Genomic DNA, 16,591 nt, shown 5'->3' on the forward strand with positions numbered 1-16,591 from the left:
AATGGAAAACATCATTCTAACACAGTCGTTTATTTTTCTTGCCATTGCCAAACATTCCCCAAATCTTACTCACCAGAAATTAACAGAGCTTCTCCATTTTCCTCCCTGACAATCCTCATGAATGGAAAGGGCTTTAAGAGAGCAACTGCCAATGACAATGTCGAGTGGACAGACCATGTCCTTCGTTTCAAAACTACCTGTTCTGGCAGTATCCCAACCAGGTTTCAATGCTCCTATGTTTCAAAGTGGTCTTCACAAAAGCCCACATTTTAAGGCTATATGGAGGAGCACAGAGAACAGTTAATAGTGGTTAACAGCCTTTTAGATTTTGAAAAGGCAGTACTGGTCCACATCACGGTTAAGGGTCTCTGGCTTTTTATGTGGCATAAGCCACAAAAACTGGCAAGAATATAGAAGACCAATATTTATGGAAAGGGGGAAGAGAATTCAGAAATACAGTAACAGAGCTGCTCTAATCAATGCTCCAGGGAAAGCCAGCCTCAAGGAGAAACAGCCTAACAGATAGTATCGGCTAGGCATGAGTATCAGAAAAAGAACTTTTTTTCTAACTCCAGATAAGTATCTACACCTGGTGTCAAAGTCTCAGGTTATAAAGAGGACAGAACACAACATCTAAAAAAGGGTAGAGAACAACATTCTCAGAAAATTCGGACAGACTTTGGCTAATGGGAGATACGAGGACTTAACAGAGTGCAGACTAACCATCAGGTCAAGTCCAGGGGAGAAGGAATGTGCACCCTGGCTACCAATCTTCATGGCAGTGCCAGCAATATTATGGTTCTGTGTCAAATATCAGAGGTAAAAGGGTATTACTTCTCAATCCTCAAAACTGCAGGAGCAAAATAAACTGCAGTTGATTTGAGGTGGTATTTATTTCTGCTGCCTTCTTCTTTCCAGTCATTTTATGTGAGACATATTCCTCCTAAGGCTGCATATCATGCCTGTGCATCTAGTTACTTACTGCCACCTGGGACGAAGTATTTCCCAGGAAAACCTGCGTCCAGAGGGTCTAGCTTTATTATTCTAAGTATTTTCTCACTTTCAATCCTAAAACCATAATGAGACAACAAACAGCCTCCATAAATTCTGTCACCCAAGCAGACAGGGGACCCTTATTAAAGGAATGACAACAGTTCTAGGTTCTAGGCTTGTTATACCACAAATACAAAATCATCAATCAGTACGGTTTTAAAAAGTTAGTTTGGAATCATTTTTATAAGATAGATGATGGAGTAACTACGAAATCAATGGCGTTTCCAAGAACATTCTATACCCCAGTATGGAAAGGATAATCAAACAGGTTTCTTAGTCTTGTACAGGGCAAGAGGGCCTACAGTGGACCTTAAGGGGGAGCTCTTTGGGCAAGATGAGAGAAAAACAGGGGGACTCCAATGAGAATAGCAGGAAAATCTACCAAAAAAGAGATGGGGGTGGGGGTGGTGGAGGGTTCACAAGAATCAGTAGGGAAAACAGTGAAATTTACACAGGAGGAAGGAGCTGAGAGTGTCACAGCATTACACAAACAGCTGAAAGAGTAAATTTCTCTTCACTCAGCCCCCGTGACTCAGGCCACTCCACACAGGTCCCTGTGACCACAGCCTCCCATCCACTCTCCCAGGAGTGCTTTCACACTGACTGCCTATTTCTTTCCTCGTTTATGATTTGTCTTTGGGGACCTGACTTTCTGAAATTGTGTTGGCACTGGCTCCTGCTCTGGTTCTTTACGGGATGTCGCCACTAGCAGTTCCTCATGATTCCTCCTCTGATCCTTCCCTACTCTAAGACTTGGCTCTGTCTCAGGAAGCTCAATGCCAGGCTGCTGCCGCCGCCTGAGAGACCGTCGGCTCCTGTGCTGCTGCCTCCGCTTCTCTTCTTCTTGCTGTCGCTGTTTTATCTTCATCAGCTTCTCAAAGCTCTTGGTTGTTGTCGGATTGACAACAAACCAATCCTACAGAGGCAAAACACAAACACACATCCAGTCAAAATACAGTGCTCGAGGAAGCGGTATGGAAGACTTTTTTTTTTAGGTAGGATTAGAGCAGAACACAGTAAGGAGGAAACAGATATGAAACTAGAGCTTAGAACTGTGTCTTATAAACTGGAGAAATTTGGTACAAAGCAGTCGTTACAAGCACTTCTTGTTTAAGACATGACTTCAGGTACTACTGTAAGGGATCTACAAAGTCTGATTACTTAGCATCATCCCACCCATTCCTCTCCTTTTGAAGATCTCCTCATGAAACATAAAGCATTTGGCTATAGGGGATTTTTATTTCAATTTTTAATTTTGCAGCCAGACCACCTAAGTATAAATCTCAGCTCTGTTTCTAACCATGTGACCATCAGAAAACTACTTAACCTCTCTGAGTCTCAGTTTAAAAAATTAAGGGCTGGAGGAACTGGAACCCAATGAAGAAGTATTCCTGCAAAAGAAAAAAACCAAAACAAAACACAGAAATAAAATCAACAAAATGTCAACCTAAATCAAGAAATCTGCTCAGTCTTCTAGCTCTAACTACCAATTCAAAGGAAATAGCAGAATAAAGAATCACTGATATAGGAATGCAAACAGCCAAGTCCAGAATGTGAGTAAACATAGGTGACCAAGGGCCTGGTTTCTTAAATAATAGGGGAAAAGAAACACCTACATTGCCTGATGAGATTGTCACTAGCCATGTGTCATTAATAAGCTCTTGAAATGTGCTGAATCCAAATTGAGATAAGCTATGTAAAACACAGTAAATTTCAAAGACTTTCTGTGAAAAAAAATGTGAAGTATCTCATTAATAATTCTGTATTGACTATCATGTTAAAAACACAGTATTTTAGATATATTGTGTTTAAATAAAATACAGTATTAAAGTCAATTTCACCAGTTTTCTTTATACATTTAAAAAATGCAGTTAGTAGAAAAATCTGGATTACACATGTGGCTCACATTATATTTGTATTAGACAGCACTACTCTAGATTAAAACACAAATACAAGGACTTTCCTAGCAGTACAGTGGTTAAGACTCGGCACTCAGAACACAAGGGGCACTGGTTCCCTGTTTGGAGAACTAAAGATTCCCCATGCCATGTGGTGAGGCCAAAAAAAAAAATCTAGAACAAAGGTCCATATATTGCATTTCTCTATTTTATTTTAATTAATTCATTCATTTACTTCCTTCTTTTTCCTCCTGCAGTGGAAGCACAGAGTCTTAACCACTGGACCACCAGGGAAGTCTGGTTTTAAATCTTGACTGGAATAAACCAAATCTGAAATAAAATGATGAGACAGTTAGGGAAGTATAAATAATGAGTATATATATGATAATATTAAGGAATCTTTGTTAAGTTTTAATGTGTGATGATGATTGCAGTCATGTATTTTTAAAAGTCCTCATATTTCTAGACACAGGTTGAAAGAAGCATTGACAGCTAATATGTGATATGGACATTTGCTTTAAAATAAGCATAAAAGGACAAGAAAAGTGGATGCAATTATCAATGACACCAGATGGGCCCCACAGAGGACTGTGAAAGCTGTTCATTACACTACTCTGTCCACTTACATGTTTCTGAACATGTTTAAAAAAATGTAGCCTATGAAAGTGAGGCAAAATGGTAGGAAAAAGATAAACATGTTTACCATAGTACAGAGTTCATAAATATCATCATAAATCATTGAACAAATGCTTGGGAGCAAGGCCCAGGCTAAGTGAAATTTGTTGGTTCCAACTTTTGAGGAAGAAACTGGAGAAACAAGTGAACTACACAAAACCATATTTTATTAGGAGATAATTATCTTTCAAACACTTCCTGTAGCATAAAAAGTTACAGTATTATTCAAATAGAAAATAAGGACTGGCCTTCTTGAAGAAATCTCAAATGTGGAAAGGGATTCCCAAAGCTTCAACCGGTAAAGCAACAGGAACCACAATGGATGACACTAACTGAAGCCCAGAAAAACTAACTGAAGTCCAGAAAAATATCTATTTCTGCTTTATTGACTATGCCAAAGCCTTTGACTGCGTGGATCACAAGAAACTGTGGAAAATTCTGAAGGGGATGGGAATACCAGACCACCTGACCTACCTCTTGAGAAACCTGTATGCAGGTCAGGAAGCAACAATTAGAACTTGACATGGAACAACAGACTGGTTCCAAATAAGGAGTATGTCAAGGTTGTATATTGTCACCCTGGTTATTTAACTTATACGCAGAGTACGTCATGAGAAACGCTGGGCTGGAGGAAGCACAAGCTGGAATTAAGACTGCCGGCAGAAATATCATTAACCTCAGACATACAGATGACACCACCTTTATGGCAGAAAGGGAAGAAGAACTCAAGAGCCTCTTGATGAAAGTGAAAGAGGAGAGTGAAAAAGCTGGCTTAAAGCTCAACATTCAGAAGACGAAGATCATGGCATTCGGTCCCATCACTTCATGGCAAATAGATGGGGAAACAGTGGCTGACTTTATTTTTCTAGGCTCCAAAAGCACTGCAGATGGTGACTGCAGCCTTGAAATTAAAAGACGCTTACTTCTTGGAAGGAAAGTTATGACCAACCTAGACAGCATATTGAAAAGCAGAGACATTACTTTGCCAACAAATGTCCGTCTAGTCAAGGCTATGGTTTTTCCAGTGGTCATGTATGGATGTGAGAGTTGGACTATAAAGAAAGCTGAGCACTTTAGAACTGATGCTTTTGAACTGTGGTGTTGGAGAAGACTTTTGAGAGTCCCTTGGACTGCGAGGAGATCCAACCAGTACATCCTAAAGGAGACCAGTCCTGGGTGTACATTGGAAGGACTGATGTTAAAGCTGAAACTTCAGTACTTTGGCCACCTCATGTGAAGAGTTGACTCATTGGAAAAGACCCTGATGCTGGGAAAGATTTAGGGTAGGAGGAGAAGGGGATGACAGAGGATGAGATGGTTGGATGGCATCACCGACTCAATGGACATGGATTTGGGTGGACTCTTGGAGTTGGTGATGGCCAGGGAGGTCTGGAGTGCTGCGGTCCATGGGGTCAGAGAGAGTCGGACACGACTGAGCAACTGAACTGAACTGAAGCCCACATGGCTAAGAACTATTACATCTGAGGGCAGAGAACTGCTGCAGGGGCTTGCTATTTTTCCCCAGCAGGCAACAATAGTTTCTTCAGTAAAATATGCCAAGAGAATGCACACTCTACTCCTTGAGCTTTTGCAATAACGGATTTATTCTATAGTAAACAAATTCTCTGTTCATCTGGACTCCTAAAAACTTTCCCCAAGAGAAAACTCTTGACCTTCTGAACTTAAAGCATTTCCAACTTTTAACATTTTAATTTTGAGAAGTTACAGACTTTCCACAAAAGTTACAATAGTTCAATGACCACCTAGACTGACCAATGTTAATCTCTCTTCCCCTCCTTCCCTCCCTCCAACTCTCCCCTTCTTCCTTCCTCTGAACCATCTTCAATTTAGTTACTGACATGATACTTTATTCCTAAACACGTCATGTATCTGCCTAAGAACAAGGGCATTCCCTGCATAACTACAATACAGTTATCACATTTTGGAATATTAACAATGACTATCACTTTGTAGTATAGTTAGTATTCAAATTACCTCAGTTCTCTCAATAACATCTTTTACATTGTTTCTATGCAGTATTTCAACAATATTCAAAACATGTTGCTCAAAGATGTTGGAATACCAGAAAACAGGAGTATAGACATTGCTGTGAAACAAGAATTCCAAAGGTGTAAATGCAGTTGTCAAATGCCTAGTTTAACTAGACTTCAGGTAATCAGAGGGCTTCCCAGGTGGCTCAGTGGTAAAGCAGGAAACACAGGAGCTGTGAGTTCAATCCCTGTGTTGGGTAGACCCCCTGGAGAAGGAAATGGCAACCCACTCCAGTACTCTTGCCTGGGAAATCCCATGGACAGAGGAGCCTGGCGGGCCTCACTCCATGAGCTCACAAAGGAGTCAGACACAACTAAGCCCGTGCATACAAGTTAATTAGAAGAATCAGGGCTGTTCATAGCCACAGTTATTTCAAATGCTTTCATGAGTGAGTGAAAGTCACTCAGTCGTGTCCAACTCTTTATGACCCCATGGACTGTAGCATGCCAGGCTCCTCTGTCCATGAAATTCTCCAGGTTAGAATACTGGAGTCAGTAGCCATTCCCTTCTCCAAGGGATCTTTCCAACCCAGGGATCAAACCCAGGTCTCCCACATTGCGGGCAGATAGTTTACTGTCTGAGCCACCAGGGAAGCCCCAAAATACAGGAGTGGGTTGCCATTCCCTTATCCAGGAGATCTTCCTGACCCAGGAATTGAACCAGGGTCTCCTGCATTGCAGGTAGATTCTTTACCAGCTGAGATACCAAGGAAGCCCAAATGCTTTCATAGAAAAATACTAGTCTACATCTGATTTAAGGAAGTCTTTTAACTCTAATGAGTCCAGTAGACCCTTTAGTTTTTCTTGAAAGTCCCAGCCCAAAGTAAGAGTTAAAAAATCCACATGCCCTTGTGACACATCTTCACAAGATTATGAAATTGTGGGAAAAAAGGAGCCTCACCTCAGCATGGACAGAGTTGATGTGATACTTGACACCACTCTCTGACACAAATTCTTTCTGACAGAGAAGACACTTGTATTTTCCAGCCACAAACGTTCCCTATTTTCAAGAAAAAAAAGCACGACTGGTCAATTTAGGAACAAATTTAGGAAAATCCCAAATAGTAATGTATGTATCCATGTGTGTGTGAGTGTGTCTATACACACACATACATATACGCATACCTATATTTACAATATTGAAAAAATACAATTTATTGTTTGAACTCAAATCACCACCCAGCACTTTAAGCCTATCCTAAGTCACACCTACAAATAATGGTTACAGCACAAGTAAACTGCTAATTCAGGAGATAAGCCAAGTTAGTGCCAGCAGAGACCCTCCCTTCCTCAAAGTACGGAGAAGACAACATGCTAGGTAAAAGTTAAAGTACACCATTACATGTTAAATAGTTAATACTACCCTTCCAATAAGCCACATATGCTACCTGGGCAATGGATAGGGACTATTAGAGATGAAAAGAGAAAATACAACTTCAGCAAAGTGAAGAACAGCAATATATTTAGGAAAACTCGTTTGGGTATACTATCACCATAATACATCTATTCTAATGCAACTCTATACCAAACACTGGCCCCACTAAGCCCCCAACACAATCTGAAGTTCCCTGATTTTATTATGTAAGATGTCACATTCTTCTATTTTCCCTATGTCTTCCACTTCCTTCCAGGTTTCTTCCCCTAAATGACCAAACTCCTTAAGTTCAATGAGGGACCAAAATGAAATTCTTGCCACTAGAATCAATCCACTGCTGTAAAGAATGCCTTGGTAATCCAGAATTAGAAGAGCACCCTCCATAAGACCTAGCTGAATGACTCAAACTAGGATCAAGATGACAAACCCCTAAGCATTCCTGCACAGGTCTGGTTTGGGAGCCTACCACTCCCTTGTTAACCTTGAATTAAGACTTCTCTCCCCTCCTGAAGTTTCAGGTTTCCATGGTGCTCATTTTGTGTGAGCAGATACTGCTGAATAGGAACGGAAAGTGGCAGCAATCCCAGGGCTGGTTGGCTATAGGGCCCCTGGGTCAACATGGAAAAGATTCAGTGAGGTGAATGGCTGTGAGCCTGACATCCAGGGATCCCACCTCCCATCGCCGGAAGACAGTATAGTTCAGATGGCTCTGGAGATCTTCACCAATCTAGATAAACACATGTTAAACTGATTCTAGGAAGCTGAAGGCCCAGTAAAGCAGGACAGGCCCAGTGTAGCATAGGCTCAGGTGGAAAAAGTTAAATCCCTGATAGGCACTGAGAACTATGTATTTTTCTCCAAATTTTTTCATTGATATGACTTATGGCTATTTTGGGCTATTCTGCATCTTTGGCATGCCCTGGTATCCCACCTAGTAATAGACAAGAATTTTTGGGACACACACAAAAAAACTAAACCAGTCTTTGAAGATAACAGACAACAGGATAACTAGCTGTTCACCGAAACTGAATTCTCTTCCATGTCAGACTATTTTCGAGGTCATGTTCAGATAAATAGTTCAGAATGTTACAAACCAATGTACAAGAGCCCAGGTGAGCTTTAAGACCAGATACACTACTGTAGACAGCCTCACAACCCTGTAAAAGAGAAAAAGAAAGCATGTGAAGATGACACCAAACAGCATCATTTTCTTAGCAATCTGGCCATTCACATTAACCCACACTATCCTTGGGAGAAAGAGGTCAAATAAATTGCACCACAACCACACAGAGACATATGCAAGCCAGAGAACAGAAGAGGTAAAAGAAAAAGAGATAAGCAAGCTGCTTAATAAAGCTTAAAACATTCTCTTCTCTGGTGCTTTTCCGATACTTAGAAACACACAAAAAATTGTATGCTCAGGTTTTGCAAAAATTAACTTTCTCTAGTATAAATGTCTCTCGTATATCTACTCCTCCCCAAAGCACTGCATATACAATTGCAGTTGATTAATGATGGCAGGAAATTCTATGCCACTTTTCCAATCAGGAAATGTGTCATACACCCTCCCTTTGAAACTGCGTTAAGTCTTGTGATGCCTTTGACAAACAGCATGCTATGAAAATGATGCTGAACAAATTCTGAAGCTAGGCCTAAGAGATCTGAGCTTTTTATGTTCTTGGAATATTCTTCCTGAGAATTCAGTCACCATGTATCCTGCTGGTAACCCAACTACAACGCAAGATAGAGAGGCCATATGGGGAGCCAATATCCCAGCTGAAGTGGCTGCTTAGAAGCCATTCAACACTCAGAACTTCCAGCTAAAAGCAACCCATAAATGATTCCGGCTGATACCATGTATTAATACAACTGCCCTCTGAGTGTGGACAGAACTGGTGATTTACAGAACTGTTAATAAAGTAATCAATGTTTTAACTTTTTAAGATTCACATGCTTTGTCACAAAGGAATAAATAACTGAAACAACAGCAGATACTTGATCAACATTTAATGACTAGATGAAAGAGAAAGAACCACCTGGTTAGGACACTGAATGCGATGATACTTCTTGATATCTGACTTCCATTTGTGTAGTACTTCTTGGCTGAAGGTCGGTAGCCCAGGACGAGTATATTTTAACTATAAGATAGGAAACATTTTATTGGAGGAACTTAACTTTCAACCAAAATATCCCGTAAGTAAGAGAATTATGTGAGCTCTTCAGGTCATGTAATTCTGGAGTTACAGAAGTATATTTTTCATACACAAAAAACATGGCACACCAGGCTTCCCTGTCCATCACCAACTCCTAGAGATTGCTCAAACTCATGCTCATCAAGTCAGATCTTAAGATCCGACTTAAGATCCTTTTAAGTTCCTGAAACATATTATATATGTTTCAAAACACTGCCTACTGTTTTGTCTTAAAAAAGTTTGACTTTTAACAGAAGACAGGAGACTTTCAGATATAACATTTCATCTAAAGTTGAAAATAAAAAAGCTAGTGACAGAGCATTACACAGTAAAAATATGTTACAAGAGAGAGAAAGCAATACAGATATGTCCTCTCTATATATATGAATACATTATACTCAAGAAATATATATATTATATATTTAATAGAAATATATGTATATAGGTCAAAAGATAGAAATCAAAATGTTAACAGCAGTATTCTCTGTGTGCTAGAATTTTGAGTGATTTTTATTTTATTCCTGCTGTCTGCATTTATCATTCTTCTTCAATGAGATCATGTTAATTTTTGATATTCAAAAAATTCTAACACCAAAAACTTAAGGTTCACCCTGAAAGAATGTGAGAAGACTCAGAGAACAGAACATCTACTATTTCCTAATACTACAAAATTAGAATTATTCCCAGCACTTTCTTTCACACGTTTTGACACCAGTTGGTCTCTTCTTACAACTGTAACTGGTTTCCAGTGACTTTTTTTTTTGACCATGCTTTGAGCCATGCAGGATCTTACTTCCCCAACTAGGGACTGAACTCAAACCCCCTGTATTGGGAACACAGAGTTTTAACCACTGGACCACCAGAGAAGTCCTTTTAACTAGTTTCCAGAAAAAAGTTTTAACATCTGCAGAGATCGTTCTTACAAAGTTCTTACAAAGTTCAAAGTTAACAGACAGTTGCATTTCTGGTGAGTAAAGAATCTCCTACTTGAAAAATCAAAGTATCTGAAAGGAAGCTGATTCTTTGAGATAGAAAGACAGAACCAAGTCTGTAGAGGTAATAGAGGAAGTAAGGAAGGTAAACTAAAGAACCTTTGATAAATCAGAGTACAGAACTGGTTGTTAATATTTGCTTTACAAACAAAAATGGAGAAACTGACTGTAACACAATATCAGCATGGGATTTTAACACCCCATTTATATCAACAGACAGATCATTCAGACCAAAAATCAATAAGGAAAAGTCACCTTAAATGACACATTATACCACATGGACTTTATATATTAAATATATATATTGCATCCAAAAGCAACCAAACACACAGTATTTTTATGTTTCATGTATTTAACAGGTTTCCCCGATGGCTCAGCGGATAAAGAATCTGCCTGCAATGCAGGAGACGCAGGTTCAATCCCTGGGTCAGGAAGATCCCCTAGAGGAGGAAATGGCAATCCACTCTTAGTATTCCTGCCTGGAAAATCTCATGGACAGAGGAGCATGGTGGGCTACAGTCCAGCTGGATACAACTGAGCATGAGCACCCTGATTGAGTATCTATTTATAATTGTTGTCATGTACTTTGCTTCTTGTTACAGTCTTTAAGTTCTATTTTGTCTGATGTAAGTACTGAACAACTTTCTTTCTGTTTCCATTTGCATGGAATACCTTTTTTCATCCCCTCACTTTCAGTCAGTCAGATATGAAATGAGTCTCTCTTAGACAGCACATATACAGATCTTATTTTCATATCCATTCAGTCACTTTGCCTTCTGATTGGAATATTTAGTCTATTTACATCTAAAGTAATTATTGACAGATATGTACTTACTGTGCTTAACTAACTTTTCTCAGGTTATCTATTCTTCTTTGTTCCTTTTTCTTCTTTTGCTCTCTTCCCTTGTGATTTGATGACTATCTTTAGTGACAGTTTTGGATTCCTTTCTTTTTTTCATATTTATCTATTGCAGATTTTTGGTTTGTGGTCATCAAGAGGTTTACATATAGCAACGTTTGGAAGTATAAGTGTTAGTTGCTCAGTCGTGTCTGACTCTTGGGACCATATGGACTATAGCAAGCCAGGATCCTCTTTTCATGGAATTCTCCAGAAGGGAACACTGCAGTGTGCAGCCATTCTGTTCTCCACGGGCTATTCCCAACCCAGGGATCAAGCCCAGGTCTCCTGAACTTCAGGCAGATTCTTTACCATCTGAGCCACCAGAAGAAACCCAACAACAAGCCACATATAAACATATACTTGCTGTTCTCTTGAGTTTGAAGGCATTCTAACAACCCTGTATTTTTATTCTACCCCCATCAAATGTTTTAGACATATTCTACATCTTTTTGTTTTATATATCCCTAAGTCCCTTTAACATATCTTACAAAGCTGATTTAGTGGTGCTGAACTCCTGTAGCTTTTACTTGTCTTGTAAAATCTTTTCTCTCTCCTTCAAATCTGAATGACAGCCTTGCTGGGTAGGATACTTGGTTGTAGGTTTTTTCATGGCTTTAAATATATTATGTCACCCCCTTCTGGCCTACAAAGTTTCTGCTGAAAAGTCAACTGATAGTCTTGTGGGAGTTCTCTTATACATATTCAGCTGCTTTGCTGCTTTTAAGATTTTTTTTCTTTCATTTTTGGGCTCACTACCCCCAGTCAGTGCAACTCTATTTTTAGTATATAAAATGGTGTTTTGCATAAGCTTTTATTTGGGAAAAGAAAGTAAGTGGGAAGAGGTGGTCTACTGCTATAAAAACAAACTGAAACAAATAAGAGGAGCTCTTACCTAAACTAAATATTAAACTACTACATATGAACTAACAAAGTAGAAACACACTGGGCAAAGATCAAACAAAAATCTGGGAATTCAGGTTCCCCTGGAAGTAGTCTAAAATTAAGAGAGCTCCTTAAAGAACTTCTGAAAAAGACTATCACTCTAGGACCTATATGAATTCAAACACTAAAGCTGGATCATATGTACTGCATCTCCGAGAATAAAGGAGCAAAATACTGTTTGTCATGTAATTCAAATATGTTTACCTTTCTGCGTGTAGTAAGCACAGTATCAGACGTAACGGTTCAAAATTAATACAAGTTTCTGCCTCACCTTCCGATCATCAGGTACCAGATCCTGAAGCACCTTTCTCTTAGGCCATTCCTTGGCCAGTTCAGCAGAGGCCAGTTCCTGCAGGTGGTATACAGCTATCTTGGCAGAACGCCTTTGAACTCGGCCTCCACTCTTTGACTCCAAGCTCATGTCCTTCAAGCACTCTGGCTGTCCTGACTCTGGAAAGAAGGATATCTGCAAGAATAAGACATAGTAAAACACAGGCCTGAGAAATGGTTTCCATTAGAGCCAGTGATTAAAGGCTGTCCTTCCTGCCCTAAAAATCAAAATAACTCTTTACTAGCTTGTTAACCCCTAGTACCAAGCTCCACCATCTTAATGCATATTTTACTGGTAAAAAAGCTTCTTAGCAGGATAAAATCTCTTGTGTTGTAACAAGTGGTTAAAAGTCAAGACATACGCATATAAAAAGAAACAAACATGCATCATAGCCCTAGATATAAACTATAAAAAGTACAAAAATTCTAGGAGAAACCTAGGGAGAACATTCTTACGATCCTGGGCATGATGGGTTCTGATGTGTCCACTTCGTTAGGCTACTGTCATCAGTTAATCAATCAAACATTAATCTAGGTTTAATTTTAAGGTAAATCTAATTCGTGTCCATAGTTAGCTGACTTTAAGTAAGACAGGTGTGACAGAAAAAAAGAGACAAGAAAGATTCCCAAGGTGAGAGACTCAGTACTGTTGCTGACTCAAACACAAATGGGCCCATGAGCCAAAGGTTGCAGGTGGCCTTCAGAAGCTGAGCACATCTCCCAGCAAGCAAAGAAATAAGGTCCTATACCTGCATGGAACTGAATTCTTGATTGAGCTTAATGAGCCTGCAAACAGATCCGCCCCTCAAGCCTCCATAAAGGAATAGTCCTGTTAACACTTTGAGTCCAGTCTGATGAGGTTCTACGTAGGGCAACCAGCTGAGCCTGGACTTCTGGCCTAATAAACTGTGAGATAATACACTTATGTTGTTTAAGCCATTAATTTTATGATGACTGTTTCAATGCAGCAAAAGAAAATTATACATCGTACTGGGCAAAGATATCTTAGCTATAACAACAGCATTATCCATGAAGGGAGAAAAAAAACAAACTGAACTTTATGAAAATTAAGAATCCTGCCCTTTGAAAATCACTATAAAAAATGCAAAGACAAACTATGACCAGAAGAAAATATTTGTAAAACATGTATCTGCTTAAAGACTTGTGTCCAGAATATACTTTTAAAAATTCAAAATATATTTAAAACTTAAAAAAAGTGAAAGTTGCTTAACTGTGTCCGACTCTTTGCGACCCCATGGACTATACAGTCCATGGAATTCTCCAGGCCAGAATACTGGAGTGGGTAGCTGTTCCCTTCTGCAAGGGATCTTCCCAACCCAGGGATTGAACCCAGGTCTCACACATTGCAGGCAGATTCTTTACCAGCTGAGCCACAAGGGAAGCCCAAGAATACTGGAGTGGGTAGCCTATCCCTTCTCCAGCAGATCTTCCTGACCCAGGAATCGAACTGGGGTCGCCTGCATTGCAGGTGGATCCTTTACCAACTGAGCTATCAGGGAAGCCAGGCAAGAATACTGGAGTGGATCACCATGCCCTCCTCTACGGGATCTTCCCAACACAGGGATCAAACCCAGGATTCCCGCATTGCAGGTGGATTCTTTACCTTCTGAGCCACCAGCGAAGCCCTAAAACTTATTAGTAAAACAACAAATACTCCAACAATAAAATGAACAAAGGATTTCAACAGACTCTTCACTAAAGAAGAAATTTCACTAAAGACTGACACTGCCAATAAGCACATGAAAAGACAGTCAACAATCACTAGTCATTAGGGAAGTGCAAATTTAAAACAGCAGTAAAATACCACTATATACCTATAGGAATGGATTTCAAAAATGAACCTGACAATAGCCAAGAGTTGATAAACATGCAAAACAACTAAAATTCTCATATGCTGCTGGTGAGAAAATGGCTCAGCTGCTTTGGAAAAGTTTGGCCGTTTCTTATAAAGGTAAACATACATTTATCATATGACCTAGCAATCCCATTCCTAAGGTTTTATTTACCCAAGAGAAATTAAAACTTATTTTCATACAAAAACCTTTATGTAAATATTTACAGGAACTTATTCCTAATTGCCAAAACTAGAAAAAACTCAAATGTTCTTCAACTGGTGAGTGGATAAACAACTTGTGAAACATCCTAGACAGAATGGAATCCTAGACAGAAACAAAAAGGAATAAACTAATGATACATGTAAGACATGGACAAGTTTCAAATGTATTACGCTTAGGGGAAGAAGTCAGACTCAAAAAGGTATATACTGTACAACTTCATTTATATAACATTCCAAAAAAGGCAAAACTATATGGACATGAACTATATCAGCGGTCAGCCAGCTGGGAGTGGGAAGAACAACTGACTACAAAACTCTTATAATGTACACTAAAAAGGGTGAATATTAATGACCATATCTAAACTATACCTTGAAACTTAGTGCTAAAAAGAAACATGAGGTGGGGGAACCTAGAAATGTAATGAGGAAAAGAAAAAGTCAGGACAAGAAAACTGGAATAGAGGGACTGAACCAGCTGGATAGAGTCCCATAAAATTTCTAGCTAAGGGAGAATGCCTTATGCTTTAAAAATATAGTTTAGTTTACTTCGACCCAGACTATACAATAAACTTTGATTTCTCTAACCTAATAGTAATCAAACAGCAGAAAGAAGAGCACAAGAAACAAGGAAAAAGAGAACAAACACATTCAGAATAGAAGGAACTACAAATGAAGAACCAAGGACGTAAGGAAGATGTAGCAGCAAAGCAGTCACCACAGAATAGACCCCTAAACAGGGCCTGGAAAGTAATCAGTACTCACAGGACCATGCTCTGACCTCAGGTGATACGCAAGTCCAGCCTTCGATCTATATGGTTTTCCACAGTGGTGACATTTCAGGGTCATCTTCTCCAGCTCAGCAGCCCCTTTGCCACATTTTCTCACATGGTACAGATATCCCATGATGCTGGTGAAGCTACTAGAGCAACTCTGAACACAGGAGAAAGGCCTATGTTTTAATCTTACATATTCTGATATGACCTCTAATTTCTAAAGAGCCATATCACACAACTAGACCCTCTGATATTACTAGACCCTCTCCAACATTTCTCATCGGCACAACCCTTCCTTTTCCCTGGCCCAACTGCAATCCTTTCTACCACCAAGCATGAAATTCAACCAATTTAGTAAGCATTCAACAAACTACAACTGTATACCTCCTCTGTGTCAGAGCTTCCTCCTTGATCTATGATCGAACTCCATCCCAATTCCAAATACCCAGCAATATCAAAGTTTCTCACATGAGGTTACTATGATCCTCTTTATCACACAAAAAAGAAAGGATGACAAAGAAACTCCTTCAAACAAAAGGAAAAGGGAGACACACACATTTCTGGAGATGAGAAAGAAAATAAAGAACTGTTAATGAGTTCAGGAGATCTTGAAAATCAGAAGTCACTCTATGCTGGAAGATGACACAAAACCAGGTCTGTAAGGGAGGAGGAGACATGGGAGCAAGTAACAGAAAGACATTGACTTGAGGCTCCAGGTAGACGGAGTTTCTGTCTTTGGGCTCTTACCTCACGCATGCATCTCAGCTTTCCCAGTCTCTTGAGAACTGTTCGGAGACGTTCCCTCTCACTTGGCTCATCTATTTCATCTCCAGCCTTTAAGATGGGCTAGAAAACAACAGAAACAAACAGGCAGATGATTCACAGAAAAAAATTCCATGAGAAGAATCAAGGACTGGACTAGAACCTAAGCTGATGATCACAAAATCTAAGTTATCTGACTCCTGGCTTTCTTCATCTTCTCCTTAACAGTAAAGTGAATGTAAAGGAACTAAGAGTTCAAAGCCTCTATCTCCCAGGATATGAACCTTGGGCTAACCTAATATTAAAAAGCAGAGACATTACTTTGCCAACAAAGGTCAGTCTAGTCAAGGCTATGGTTTTTCCAGTGGTCATGTATGGATGTGAGAGTTGGACTGTGAAGAAAGCTGAGCGCTGAAGATTTGATGCTTTTGAACTGTGGTGTTGGAGAAGACTCTTGAGAGTCCCTTGGACTGCAAGGAGATCCAACCAGTCCATTCTGAAGGAGATCAGTCCTGGGTGTTCTTTGGAAGGAATGACGCTAAAGCTAAAACTCCAGTACTTTGGCCACCT

General features: G+C 39.6%; 1 protein-coding gene across 2 annotated transcripts in view; it reads right to left on the reverse strand.

The window, feature by feature from the left end:
* ZNF512 (zinc finger protein 512) overlaps nt 12-16,591 on the reverse strand; it is a 29,220-nt gene continuing 12,640 nt past the window's right edge. The window contains exons 8-14 of one of the 2 annotated variants that reach the window (XM_005686879.3): nt 16,007-16,105; nt 15,249-15,416; nt 12,351-12,545; nt 9,089-9,190; nt 8,147-8,209; nt 6,579-6,677; nt 12-1,969 (exon numbers count right to left, since the gene is read on the reverse strand). In XM_005686879.3, the coding sequence (XP_005686936.2) occupies nt 1,661-1,969; nt 6,579-6,677; nt 8,147-8,209; nt 9,089-9,190; nt 12,351-12,545; nt 15,249-15,416; nt 16,007-16,105 (1,035 nt within the window). In that variant the 3' untranslated portion in view covers nt 12-1,660. The remainder of the gene's footprint in view (nt 1,970-6,578; nt 6,678-8,146; nt 8,210-9,088; nt 9,191-12,350; nt 12,546-15,248; nt 15,417-16,006; nt 16,106-16,591) is intronic. The other variant, XM_018055495.1, reaches the window with a different exon arrangement.

The sequence above is a fragment of the Capra hircus genome, chromosome 11, assembly GCF_001704415.2.
Source record: "Capra hircus breed San Clemente chromosome 11, ASM170441v1, whole genome shotgun sequence".
Taxonomy (NCBI): domain Eukaryota; kingdom Metazoa; phylum Chordata; class Mammalia; order Artiodactyla; family Bovidae; genus Capra; species Capra hircus.